The following is a 15146-nucleotide window of genomic DNA, read 5'->3' as shown; positions in this document are numbered from 1 at the left end:
AACAACAAATGAGGATCTGAAGCCCTCCAACAACCACATGAGTGAGTTCAGAGACAGCTCTTTCACCAATTGATCCTTAAGATGACTGCCATCCTGGCCAACACTTTGACTGCATTCTTGTGAGAGATCTTGAGGCAACGGCACATAGCTGAACTGTACCCAGCCTCCTGACCCACAGAAACTATGAGATAGAAAATGTTTATAATGTTAATCTATTAAGCCTTGGGGTGATTTGATACATAGCAATAGCTAGCTAATAGAGTATGCTGTAAGTAGAAATTTCAGTAAAAACGGTTAGCAGGACATAGTAAAATTTCTGTCCAATTGTAGCAACTATGCTTGGTCTAGTTTCTGGTGTATTTACTGGGTCTAAGAAGAAGCATAAATGAATCTTGATATTTGCTTTTTTACAAGTTAACCAGTTTAAACCTCCATTTACTCAAGTGTAAAACAGGGATGATAGCTGCCCTTCAGGTTTTTATACAAGGTTTAAAAATAATATATTCAGTAAATTTTGTATACAATTTTATATACAAACATAGACAGTACTTAGCCACTGGGAATAAAGTGATAAATAAAACAAATAGAATCCTGCCTTCCAGGCAAAAAAAAAAAAAAAAAAAATTGGAATATATGCAAGATGCTTACCATCATGTCTGGCACATAAGATTCACAGTAAATGGCTCCCATAGTTACTATCTTTACACCATAAGCCTCTCTATCTACTCGTCCACACACCTTTTTTCTTTGTTTATAGGCAGACAAAATCATCCAGTCTCCTTTGGATAGAGGTACAACTACGTGACTCGTCACCTAGAAGTGGGCTTTGTGAGGGTGAAATAAATTGAAAATAACACTCAAAGTAGCACTAACATCTCCAATTGCGAAGTTTGTACAGCTTATCTTGAAAACTTAGTTTCCCTGCTTTTATGCCCTTCTCCGTCCTTGGCATGACCATATCATCTTTCTGATGGTTTTGCATTTTTAATAGTGAATTTGAAATCTATGAAATCTGCCCTTAGGACGAGATTTGATAAGCTCCCAGAATTTTCCATTTTATCTTGATTGCCAAAAAAGCCAGTGTCAAACATTGTACCCATTATGACCTCATCAGATCTATGAGGAAAGGGAACCTTTAAAAGTTATGAGACTTAATCAAAATGCTCATAACTGGAAAAAAAGCAAAACCACCTTCCTTACCTCATTTTTTCCCCCAGAAACCTCCTATTTAATCTAATATTCTCATGAAAGTATTTCCCTTCTATCTCAAACTTACAACATTATTTTATATGAGTTGATTAATTGAATCTGGATTTTGAGTAAAGCATCCTCCAATGCTTTTTAAATGTGGTAGAAAGAGTAGTAGAAGTCATATTTAAATACTCTCTAAATTTAAATCTCATCCTGTCTAGACCAGTGATATTCTAGCTTTTCCCACGCTTTATCTTGATGACTCATAATCAAGTTAGCCAATAGCCAATGTTGAACATTGGAAGCTAGGAGCAAAGACATAAGAAGCCTAGCTTAACCTGCTCCTTAGTTCCCGGTGACTGTCGGCTGCTTCTATTCTCTGGACAACCATCAGCACCACCCCAGCTAGTCCTAATTCTTCCATCCTGTGTGTATTCTTGGACTTTCTTTCGTCAGAGTCAGTCATCTGTTCCCTCTGTGGGAGTTCCTAAAGGCTGCCATTTTCATAAATTCATGTTTGGAAAATTATAATGTACATTTCTAACATCAAAATCAAATTCAGATTCCAGAAGGCCATACATAACCCATGAGCTGAATTGTTTGATGAAAGATGAAAAAGGACTGCCTAGAAGAAGGAGGAAAAAAAAAAGCCTCTGTAAATTTCATTCACGATAAGTACCCTAGGAGAATCGGGGAACATCCATCTGCACTCGTCTAGACACAAGTTCCTTTCCCCAAGGAAAGAAAATACTTGCTTGGAAAGTTCTTGTATTTTAAAATAAGCATTTCAAAAATAATCACAAATGGCTTATCAATTTAAAGGAAAGGATGGCAGATTTAATTTTGAAATTTAAGGAATCAATAAAGAATTGAACATGATGCTTTATCGAGCTTATAGTGATTGCGGAAACCAAACTTGGTAAGTACAGTTAAATTGGTCATTAGTGAGATTTAAAGGATTAAGAAGTTATAAAATAACTGCTAAGATCCTGACCTTGATTGTTAAGCATGTATTTTTTAAAAAGGGTACAATCCCCCAAATAAGATAGAATATTGTGTCCATTATATTCTTCATTTATGTTAACAAAACTTTTGGAGCTTGAACTCTGATCAGCCTGGAGGAAATGAAGAGGTGGTCTCAGATCTCAAGGGGTTAAAATTTAATTAGTAAGCAGTACACACATACATTTATCTAGATACCCATACACAGGGCAGAGAGATACATTCAGACAAACAAATGAGCAAACACAGAGTTTTGCAACATAGGGTGGTAAGTGGTAGGTACCTAATAAGTGACACAGATAATATGAGTAATGAGAGCACAGAGAAGTGGGATTGGCTGGTGTAGTTAGAAAGAGGAATTCACTGATAAGGAAGAATCCAGCTAGTACTAAAGAACTGGTAAAATACAGAAAGGCAAACCAGGTGGGGAAGTCATTCTGGAATCACTTTAACAAGAATAAACAGAACGCTGGCATGTCTGGATGGCTTAGTTGATTGAGCATCTGACTTTTGATTTCAGCTCACATCATGATCTGATTGAGCTGGGATTGAGCCCTAGCCCTACGTCTGACTCTGCACTGGGCATAGAGCCTACTTGGGATTCTCTCTCTCTCTCTCTCTCTCTCTCTCTCTCTCTCTCTCTCTCTCTCTCTCTCCCCCCACCCCTCCTTGCTCTCTTAGTCTCTAAAAAGAAAAAGGAAAAAAAAAAAAGAATAAACAGAAGTCTGTTCTCTGGTTTTTAGATCCTTCTGTTATTTCAGGTCTTCCAGTCACAAGCAAAGCTTCCCATTTTTCCAAATCAAACTATTTCTGGAATACTCCAATGATATAGCACATGTGCTCCCAAACAATTGACTGTCAGCACATTCCTCTTCTCTAGGATTCAAACAACTATTATTGATATGGCAGAGGATCTGGGTGAACTTGCTATTGCCTCCTTTGTGCACAGTTAATACATCCTGGCCACCAATTCCTATGGACACCAGCACAGACAAAATATGCAGTCCCTTCTGCTACCCCACGGCTACTATCCTGGAGGACATTAATGCCCTTGCAGTGACAAAGAAATATTATGCCATTTGTGGTCCCCACTATTCTGAACCCATAATGTGATTCATACAGAATTAAATGAATATCCTTCCTTTTGGTTTTACTTTGACAGACAGGCACGAGACAAGAGCTAATTGTTCCACTACGTTGCTCCAAACGTATGGCACATGAATGTGTGATCATTAGCCTTTCTATATCCACACTAGCCCATTTCCACTTTCACATTAGAAGGTTATTATAATCCTAAAATTGTATCTCTTACTTTCTCAAGTTGTATCCTCTCCTAGGACTCTTTAGCCACTCATGCTAATAGCTGAACATATCTGAATTCTAGCAGAATGCATTAATTATGTACAAGTCATGTAGGGTAGATATTTTCATGTTTCTGCGTGGCCAGAGCTTTCTGAGCTAAAATGACTAGTAACTTGGTTCAAAGCATGACTCAATAGCAGTCCATTTAAAATAGAGAAAGAACCTGGAGAGAGATTTACATCTTTACCTCCCCAGAAATTTGTGTTTACATTTCAAAGGGGGATAAAACCAGGAAACATTCATTTATATCCCCAAAGGTTTATAACGAGTAGGGAACCTTTCCTGAAGGGAGTTTATTGACATTAAAGAGCAAAGATTTTTCTCCTCTTCTCAGGAGGGGAAGAAGGCTGCTGAACACAAATTCCTATATAAACTCCCAGATGCATAATTTTGTGGTTCCTCTCCTGTGGCACCTCCTCTGAGTGTGCAGAATTCATCTGCCCTCATCGCATTGCCTTAAGAGGGAGAATGAGGCATGGGAAACTGGTGTGTGTCCTCTGGGCCAGAAACTTTGCATTTGCTTTCAGGAAAAAGTAAATATAGATGTTAAAACACATTAGCCAGGTCCCTAAGATATATAGAGTATGTAGATTTCAGTCATATAGAAAAGGCATTGAGACAAACTATACATTGCCTATTGAAGGACTATTAAGTAGATGAGATTTTCTCAGTCCTCCAATACTTCTGACTTCCCACCACCATGAATATCACAACCACCAAATAAGTAAGAGATTTCCTCCATATCCTAATCATTTTGACCTTTCAGAGAAAAATAAGATACTTTATACCAATAGCCAGGGTTATATTAAAATGCATTTAAAAGATATTAGGATGTCTAGGGTGAACAATCTTGGTCATTACAGCTTCTGTTGAAATTCATTACTTTCATAATCTAATTTCAAAGTCAGTCATGGAGAAGTAACTTAGACTGTAATGGCCTTTCCTATCCGTAATATCTAATATTTTGTCTTCCCATAAGCTGGCCTTTCCACCTCCTTCTGATATTGATTTTACCTCTGTCTACACCCCCCCACACACACATCCAGCTACTGGGATAGGCAAGTCACCCAGACCTGTCCAATGATAAAACCTAATCCTACTAGCAACAGAATCAGTCCAAATAGAGTAAGCATACACTACGTGGCCAAGCAGATTGCTCTCCTTTACTATATACAAAGTGAGAGGAAAAGAAGTCTCTATTTATCTTAAAATCCTGAGCAGTAAGCCAGAGGCTGCTAATGGACATATTCTCTAGTCAGAATTAATGAAACATAATGTCCTAATTTTTTATATTCACTTAATCAATGCATGTAAATTAAATGCTAATTATGTGATAACACTGCTCTAGGTCCTAGGTACTTACAGAAACACCTGCCTCTAGGAAGTGATGATCTAGCTGGGGGTCATTGAAGCAGATATTGAAGATGACACACAAAACATCAAAAGACTGATACAGTTCCCTATTCTCTTCAACTGAGAATGAGCCATGTCTTCAAGTATAAGTTCAATACACAGAAGCAGAGGCGGAGGAAGAAATGGAGAATATCACAGGAAGGAAAGTGGAAGCAGAATGAATATGTTTTGCCTGGAAATGATTGCACCTGTCTGGGTAAAGCACAGGGTTCAAACAGAACCTGTTTGAATAGGTTGAAACAGAATGGTTTGAATGGGCAACAACTGTCCATATTGGGTCAGTAAACAATGACACATTTATTCTGAAATCAACAGTATTAACCATCCTTGGATGACAAAACATCAGGCAATACGGGAGAAGCTATGGCCCAGAGGCATTAAATAGTTTAAGGTTATATTTAGTTAGTAAAAGTCAAAGAATTGAGTTCTTCTGATTCCTAATCTGGATCTGTTCTACTACATTGTACTGACAAAGCTTTACCTTTTGTTACAGTTTCCAATTTTGGTACTTCCTGTTTGCTGATCCTCTTGTATTTTTTGGCAAAATATATAGAAATGGTGTAAAAAATTCCTTGTTGTTCTTATGAAAACTTTACATTACAAAAGCATGAAAGTAAAAATTATACCATCTCTTCCTAGTGAAGGAAGACCTCTAAAAAGGCAATATACTATAAGATTCCAACCATATGACATTCTGGAAATGGCAAAACTATGGAAAGCCGTAAAAAGATCAGTGGCACCAGAGGTGGGAGGGGGAGAGGGATAAATAGGCAGAGTACAGAGGACTTCTAGGGCAATGAAAATATACTGTATGATACCATACATAATGAATTATACCATAATACCATAATAATGACACCATAATAATGGATACCTGCCATTATACATTAGTCTCAACCCACAGAAAATACATGAGTGAACAGTACTATAATCTATGGACATTGGACCCTTATGAGGCATCAATGCAGGTTCTTCAGTTGTAACAAATGTACTTCTCTGATAGGGCATCCTGATCATAGGGGAGCTGATGCCTGCTATGGGGTCAAGGGGTGTATGGGAAATCTCTGTACTTTCCCCTCAATTTTGCTGTGAACGTTAAACTATTCTAAAAGAAATAGTCTTAATAAAAGAAAAGAAAAGAAAAGAAAAGAAAAGAAAAGAAAAGAAAAGAAAAGGAAAGGAAAGGAAAGGAAAGGAAAGGAAAAGAAAGAAAGAAAGAAAGAAAGAAAGAAAGAAAGAAAGAAAGAAAGGCACCTGGGTGGCTCAGTCAGTTGAGCATCTGACTCTTGGTTTTGGCTGGGGTCAAGATCTCCCAGTTCATGAGATCTTGACAGCACCAACACTGCTTGGGGGATTCTCTCTCTTTGCCCCTCCCCCATTCATGCATGTGCATGCTCGTGCTCGCTTGCTCTCTCTCTCTCTCTTTCTCTCTCTCAAAATAAGTAAATAAAAATTTTAAAAACAGAATGAAAGAAAACAGTACCATTTGTTTGGACCACATGTTCCTAAAATATTGGAATTTTAATCTTCATATATGCAGTGCCCACTAACATGGAGTCCTCATTTAAAATACTTTTTTTCCTATTTCCTCTTTTTCTCCCCCCCCACTTTTTTTATTTGTGCCCTCTAAAGAGGGGACTGCTGGCAGAATATCAAAGATCCTTCAACCCAATCACATTCACATTGCCACAAGCTTATATCAGCTATCAAATTTATAAAACTGACATTTCAATATAATCCATTCAGTGAAGATGAACTACTCTCTATATATCTAAATATGCTATCACTGGATGTACTTTCGCCTCCCCTCAACCTCCTGCAGCAATCTGACTTGGTAAATGAGATCTCTTAAGATGGGTCTGGTCAACCGTGCATACACTTACTACCAAGTTGTTGGCAATTTGTTCCATTTCAGGTTTTAGTGAAGAGCCCATCAAATATGCTATGTAAGTATTTAATGGGTCTGATGTAGATTAGGGTTGTGTTTTCATCACCCTAGATAGTTTTTATAAAAAATAGATAATTTTTTATATAATGTTGCTCTAGGATTTTAGCATACGAATAACCCACAAATTTATTTTCTCAAATTTCACTCAGCATTCATAACAACACAAAAAGCATTCTTCAACAAAACACTATCTTTACTGAGAAAGTAATTCATGGAAAATCAACCACAGACTGTTATGTGACTCTTTGGATCCCTTTCAATTTTTAGCCACGCAGAGAAGGCAGTCAGGTAGTAAAATGGGAGTCTTTCTGCAGAGGTGCTCCCTGGCAAGATTTACATGTCTCAATGGGGGCTGGCCTATGTTTGCAAATCCATTTATCAGCAAAGTCTGGTCAACTCAAGACATGAGCGTTCAGCCCTTTTTTTAGATTCTTCTTTGTAATTTATATGTAAGTCTTCTCTTACCACATCCCCTTCATTTCTCTTATCCTATGGCAACAGTACATAGGCTCCATTTTGTCTTGTTTAAACTTGTCCCTATTTTGGGATATTTCTTCCCCTTAGAGCATCTATCCTCAATGGAGGCTATTTTGTCTACCCTCCAAGAACCTCTGGTGCTGTCTGGAAATCTTTTAGTTGTCACAGTTTGGAATGGGGAAGAAAAGAGGTCCTCTAAGCATCTGGTGGGTAAAGGCCAGGGGTGCTAGGTATCCTATAATGCACAAGACAGCTACCCTCCCTCAAGAAATAATTACCTAAACTGTCAGCAGTACAGAGATTGAGAACTTCTGCCTTAAGGTCTTGAATAGAACAACTCAGACATAAGCGTGGATAGAACCTGGTAGGTTGTGGTAGGCAGAAGGAAACATGACATTTTGTCATCCAGATTCTGGACTCCTTTTCTTTTTCCTCATTCTTCCTTTTGGCTCCTTCGCCTCTTTGCCTACTGCCCCTGTGATCTCTCCCCAAATAAAATGGACTCTCAGGGCAAAGTTTGATAAGCTCAAAATTAAACAGTGAACAATTCAATGTGGCTTTAATTTAAAAAAAAAAATCATAAACCAAGCACTAGCTGAAAAGTAGAAATCTGGGCATTAATAATATGCATAGCAGTTTTTATTTTGAGGACATAGGTCTCCCAAGCACAGCCAGACACTGACAAGAGGACTAATTCAACAAAACTGCACAATCATAATCGCCAAACTGCTCCTACAGTCTTCCCTGAACTCCAAGTGTCTGGTATAGTCCTAACAATTCTCATTAGCATCAGTGAGTTAACAGCTCAAGCTTTTGCCTGCATTTCTTTGACAACCTCCCTAGTTACTCCTAAAGAAACAGTATCAGTTCCGCTTAAGAAACAAAACTGAAGAAAGCCACAAAATGATGTGTATACATTGTGCATTCTAGTTCTTAGCCCACCAACATCTACTTTTCCTTGACACATATTCCAATATTTTCAACTGCAGGTGTGTAGAAGCTATTTCAATCTCTTCAACCTGACGACTTTCCTAGTTATCATCAATAGTTCTTGAAAAATATAAAGAACCTAAATGTCTTGTGCATCTTCTCTGTTCAATTAAGATCTGGATGTGGACTTCAGAGTCAGAAAGGTATATTTAGTTAAGTCCCTACAGTATTCAGTCACTGCAAGGAAGGGTTGGAATAAGTTTTAAAATCTCTGACAGTTAACAAGTAAGAGCAAAATCTTAATGAGCAACAACAATCCTGAATGAATTGCTCTGTTTCATATTTCACCGATTTTGTTGTTTGGAAAAAAAAAATCAACCAGAAAGTCATTTACGTTTCAAGAATTTGAGCAAAAATTATGTAAAAATATTTCCATCAACTAAGCATGCTGCCCTTGCCATTAAGCAGATTTTGACCCAAATGGGCATCATGTCCTCTGTTCATTAAAGCAGCACAAAAGACATTGAGAAAACAACCCCAGAATATCTCTTGAACAATGCCTGAGTCCTTGGTGTGCACAAAGTCACATGTAAGGTGGCAATATGCTCTGTGTCTTTCACCTCTTACAATGAGCGTTCCAATGAGTCAGGAGCAGTCCTGTGTTCAGAGTCCTGTCTTCACATCTTCAACCCTTCTCTGCTGCTCTTCCCAGTCTCAGACCCAAGGGAGTGCTGCTATGTGTTTGACAGACCATGTGATGTTCAGACTTTGTAACAGAATAGAGCGAATGGGCCAGAAACTGAGAGCCACAAAAATGTGAGAGGGTTCCCTAAAGGGTGAAGAAAAGAGTCCTTATACTGGAGGGCAAAATGCCTATTTTTAATTCTTCCAAGTGAAGAAAGAACTGAGTGACTTGCTTTGTGCTACTCTATTGAATGCAAAGGGCAAACCTATTTGAAAGAAAACAGTGCTCAATTTCAGCTAATTAAAATGCAGATATATCTTATTATCATTATTGTTATTATTTCTAATTCTATTTCTGCCATGATTCTCAAGAGCAACAATCCCTGGATGTTCTCTTTATTATGTGATGTTACACTATTCCCTTTCTGCTTATATTTCAAAGAGAACAAGCAATGTCTCTGTTTATCTGTTGTTTTTCCTTGCTATTTCAGACTAACAAATATCTACAGAAGTCTTTGTAAATAACCTTTTCCCTATAGAAAGAAACCTATTTCGACTAACATGCTGTATCATGTAGAACTTGATACACTGCTTTATCTGACCTTTCAGAAATACATTTGAAGTCTGAGGAAAGGTCCTTCTGTGCATACATGACTCGATTCTTTATCTATTCATAACCCCATCCAATATAAACTTAAATTCCCTTTTTCTATTCCTTTGTCGTCTCTACTCTAAATTTTCTAACCACACTTCCACACCCCCCACCCCCCATATACAGATAAATGCACACAGCTTTAGGTACTTGAGAAAGGTTCTAAAGCCCAGGAACACTAGCCAAGAACAAAAACTACTAAAAATAGGCCAGGCTTTGGTACAGTTATGGGTTATTATGCTAACTCAGTGAAAGTAAGTTCTTGTTTTTTTTTTTTTTTTCTTTCTCCATCCCAATGCACCAGGGAGCTATGACAGGCTCTCATGAGTAACCATGTCTTACCATAGCAGGGATCCCCTAGGGACAGCATGTGCCCTAGAAGAAGGCATAGAAGGCTTTCCTAGAGGGGCAAGGCACGTATTCAAGGTCTGACCCATTTTTAGCTGCCACCATCCCCTTTCTTTGATAACTTCATATCCAGACACTACCTAGAGCCTTAAAACTTTTTCCTAGTTGTTCACAGTCCTTCCTCAAGAGCCAATCTTCTCAAGAAATAGACACAGAAATGGTTTCAAGTTCAAGATTCCAAGTTCCCATCACACCTCCACTGTTTTCTAGATTTGTGACCTTTTCCAATCTCTTAACTCATTTCAACCACCACTTTCACATTTGTAATTGGACATAATAAAAATCTCTCTGCCTACTTCATAAGGTCCTTGTGAGAATCAAATGAGACTACAGATAAAAACTATAAAGTAATATATAATACACACATGCACGCACACACATACAAAGCAATAAAATTGTTCTTCTGCTATAGTTATTCAAATTCAAGAAACCAAGAGTATTCCTATTACCATGTGTAACATTGAGGCACAGAAACCTATAACAGACAATGCAAAAGATTTATTCAAATACAAAAATTAATCATGGCATTGACATTTTGGTTGAATCTAATATCCGTGTTTACCTGTCTCAGAGAGCAATTTTGTAGCTTCCAGAACCTTCTCAGTATAAACACCAGCTTCATAGTTCTCCATCTCAGCATTGATGATGTGTATAACTCGAGCTGCCCGGCCCCTAATGGCCCCTGCAGTCCGGTCCAGAGTGTCCACGTCCCCTTCTTGGAGGGCTATCACACACTTGTTCACATCCTCCAAGATGTGATTCTCTGTGGAAAAACACACACACATACACACATGCGCATTGATATGATTTTATGCCACTCACACACTTAGTAAGCAATCTAAGAGAGATTCATGAACTATCATGAGCCATCATGCAAAACATACCTTTATAACACTGAAATAACATTTAAAGAACATAGTGTATAATTACAATAGCAATTCTCAACCTTGAGCGCTAGCTAAAGGGCTCACAGCATCATACAGAGTGTGAAGGTGCCATCCTACTAAGTTTCTGATTCCATAGGTCTGGGATGGGGCCCAAGAAATTGCATTTCTACCAAGTTCCCAGGTGATGGTAATGCTGTGGGTTTGGGGACCATACTTTGAACACCACACTTTGAGCGTCTTTTTCAATGTTTCAGATTTATTGCATTTTAGTAGTGGTTGTGGCAGTGAACATGAAGTCAACCTGATCACGCAGAAACATTTCCAGACATGACCAGAATCAAGCTCTGGGTGCCTGCTTATTTGATCAGTTTTTATTTAGCAGGCATTTAAGGGAAACTCTAAAACAAACAATTGTCACCTCATCCATCCTTAAGGTCACGTCATGCGCAAGGTATATACAGTAGGAAAACTGACCAGGTAAAGAGGATCACAATGTTCTCCACAACTAAAATAACATCGGGTCTTGTGGCTGGTTTCGTCAGTTTAGAGTCAAGGTCAGTCACCACTCTCCCTCATTGCCCAAAGTAGAATCCAGGCAGGCAGGCTGGGGAGTTTCACTCTCTAGTAGCATAGAGAAAACATGCAATCTGGTCCCTCATGGTTTTACAAGTATGGAATTTTGTATTTCACATGTCCTAAGTGAGATCTGTAATTATATCCCTTAAACATTCTTTGGAAACACAATTCTAAGGAAATGTTGAAACGTTTAGTGCTCTGTGGAAAGAAAAGAACTTAAGCTGAAAATACACTCACATAGACACACACTCACTATAAATAAAGAGAACAAGTGAGAAATAGTCTAAAGTAATCTGGTAACTTCAAATAATTATAACTGTCAAATTCAACAGTTAATAAAGGATTAAAATAAATTATTACTTCCTCGAGAAGTTTCTAGGGCTACGTGTGAAATTAAAAGTTCCTACCTAAAGAGGGAAAGAGGGTAAGGTATTGCACCAACACCAGTCTCCACCATGGATCTCTCCTACTTTCCTGAAGCCAGTCAGGCAGAAGGACTAAGCGTTCTGTCAGGACCCTCGGCAGAAACTTGCAAAGTATAACTTACTCTGTGTCATGGAACCTCTGCTTTGACCTCCTACAATAGGATTACCTCATTTGAACCATTACGGATTTCTGATTTCTACATTCTCTTGTTCCCTAATTTCAAATAGAAATTAGAATAGGAAAAAATGAGACAATTTTAATATTCAGATTTTTTAAACTCACAAAAAGTAATACTTTCTGAATGCTGATATTTTCCTGAGTAAAATAGAAACGGCTGTGACAATTTAGACTTTACAAAATTTTTAGTTTGGTTAAGGAACTTTTGAAAACCACCCCTTTCTGAAATCCTGGATTGTGTCATGCAAACTCACTTAAAAGGACACCTGGGAGAAAGGTTTACTCAAATGCAACTTGGTACAGAATTTCAAATACAAAAATTTGATTTTAAAAGGCCTCTTTCACTGCTCTTCTTGACGCCCTGCTGGATCTCTCCAGACAATTAAAATATGTCCAGGTCTCCAAAAGTATGCAACTGGGAGGGTCTGCGTATCAAAAGCATGCATCCATCCACTATTGTCTTTGAATAACACAGAAGTACAACGAAAGCTACTGCTTTTCCATGCATGGAATTTTGAGATCCCATCTCTGTTCTAACTGCATTCAGAACAGAAATGGAATGTGCTAATTATATTATATCCTAATAATTTCTCTGGAGTTGCTAATTTTTTTTTAATTCTAAGAAGTCCACTCATGACCTAATATCTTAAAATGAAATGATAGGTTTTAAAGGGGAAAAGAAAACAACTATTTCCCAAACTAGAAATGTACAACTCATTTAATTAAGACACAAGAAAAAGAATAGGCTTTAATAGATATAAATGATACATATTTGAAGGAGGCTAGCAGAAGCTGAAAACCCAAAACACCAAAAGCATTGCTTTTAATTAGGCAAATCATCAACTAATTCGTTCAATGGTCAGTTTAATAAATCATGCTGTGTGAATAAAGTATTAATTTTATTGGTTTTATAATTTATTGACTAATTTTTCTTAATCAAGTTTTTTTTTTTTTTTTTTTGAAATGCTAAGATAATTTGCTCAGGATTTCCCAGCATTTTCCAATCAGGGTACCCCTTTAAGGGAAAAACGAATCACCATTTCCTCGTAATAGTAGTTCTCGTAGTGGATGGTATACATGTAAAGGCTAAGATTTGGAATGCCTTAAAATAGATTTGTATTCTATTAAGCTCAGTACCAACAATATATTTAAAAAAGAATAGTACCTGTTCCTAGAGACATGTCATCTGGTCAAAAGATCATATGTAATGTATACATGGATTCCCAGACCCCTTATAATAACTTCCCTCCTCATCTCTTCCCAACCCTCTCAGGTCTGAGCCCAACAGTTTGGAAGCACACTGGTCTAGGATCTATCAAGAATTCCAGTGAATTATTTGAAGGCGAAATCCACACTTGATTCATTTTTGCATTCCTGACAGTGCCTTATACACAGCAGGTAATCAAAGAAAAAACACTGAATAAACATGTTTGTTAATAGGAGACCATTTTATGTACCTTTATTCTAAGGTATTTTCAAGAGAAAGAGTTCAAGAAGTAAAGACAGGAATGCTGTCCCAACTAGAAAAGAACACAGTAGAGAAAGCAATAATAAAAAGCATAGGTATTCCAGAGAGGGCTCCATTGCTGGGAAAAACCGCTCAGGTACTTTGGATGTCATATCTGGATATGAAGCATGGCTTTTAAACATATCATAAAACACTTGACTGCAATATATTTTGTGATGAATTTGAATTTTTGCAGCCTTACTGTTTCAGAAAAGATGAGTTTTGTTATAAAAATCACTGATGACCAAACTATTTGATTATTATAAAGCTTAAAGATATAGATTCTGAATTCAAAACCTAAGTTCCTTGTTTCCTTCTAAAAATTCTCACAAACTCAAGACTCTGGAGTCAAAAGAAAAATAAGAAAAGGCAGACAACAAAACACAACTCTTGGACATTATGGGATTGAGTTAATCTCTTCTTCAGATCTTAGATGGCTGCTACTATGTGAGCCAAACCCAAGAATTAAACTGTCACACGGTTAATGCCAACACACTTATTTTAAAACACTATTAAAAATTGTAGTTTTTACCCAGTGGGGAAAAACTTAAGTGTTCTAACATAGCCATTTCACTTTTTTATGAGCCTGGGCCACATCTGAAAATTGGTTTTGCTTCTGTAATGTTAATAGCTAGCATCATTGCTCCTGAAACTTGTTGCATTTCATATGGACAAATTAAGCACTCAGGCACACAGGTTCAGGTAGCATGAACAAAACAAAACTGTAGTCTTTTGCAAACAAAGATTTTTTGGTTGTTTTTAAGATAGAGTTCCCTGCCAGAATAGATATTCCCTTAAGAAGAAACTGATACATAAAATATCATTAATGCCATTCCAAAATATCTCCTGGGCCAGACTTGCAATTTACTGATGCAAATGTTTTGGCTTCAGCTCGGAGAGGAGATGAGAAGTAGTTTCCCCAACAATTGGGCTGTATCCATAGCCCACCGGCAGGACAGAGAAGGCTGGGTCATTATTTGTCAAGTCCGTCTGTAGAAAGGTAGCTGCCACCTCCAATTGTCAACTCCAAAGGCATGCTCCAGCAGGCCCTGCCAAGGCTGGCTCCCTGACAGCGCCTGTTCATTTTCCTGTCATGGCATGCCGTGGCACTTGTACCGCTGGGGTTGGACTGCACAGTGTTATCAGCGGAAGCCAAAGCCTTTTCTTGTTGCTGGTAATAATGAGATGCACAAAGGAATGGCAGGGAGAAAGGTGGCAAAGAGGCAGGGCTGGTGGAAGAAAATTAAGAAAAGCTTTGCACTATTGAAACAGTCTGAGATAAGACCTCCTCACCTTGCTTTTCCCTACTCTCAGAAATTTTTGTACATGCATTTAAAGAAAAGGAGAAGTTGGGAAATTTTTAAGTTCTGAAATGATTCCTCTTTGCAAAAGGTAGTCCAATGCATATTTTCTACTCATTTGCAGGAAAAGGGGGATGCAGAATAACATTTCCAGCTATCAGGATTGCTGTGAGATCTGAGGCCAGTTAGGGAGAGCCGCTGCCCT

General features: G+C 37.9%; 1 protein-coding gene across 10 annotated transcripts in view; it reads right to left on the bottom strand.

The window, feature by feature from the left end:
* The window catches only part of CTNNA2 (catenin alpha 2), a 1097491-nt gene that overhangs the window by 97613 nt on the left and 984732 nt on the right, over positions 1-15146 (bottom strand). For all 10 annotated transcript variants that reach the window (XR_006215835.1, XM_042981836.1, XM_042981834.1 and 7 more), the window contains one exon: positions 10630-10830. Coding sequence is in view for 9 of the 10 variants with exons in the window: in XM_042981836.1 (XP_042837770.1) it covers positions 10630-10830 (201 nt within the window). In the remaining variant the exon portion in view is untranslated. The remainder of the gene's footprint in view (positions 1-10629; positions 10831-15146) is intronic.

This window comes from Panthera tigris, chromosome A3 (genome assembly GCF_018350195.1).
Source record: "Panthera tigris isolate Pti1 chromosome A3, P.tigris_Pti1_mat1.1, whole genome shotgun sequence".
NCBI classification, from domain to species: Eukaryota; Metazoa; Chordata; class Mammalia; order Carnivora; family Felidae; genus Panthera; species Panthera tigris.
This window is presented reverse-complemented; position numbering and strand designations above follow the sequence as displayed.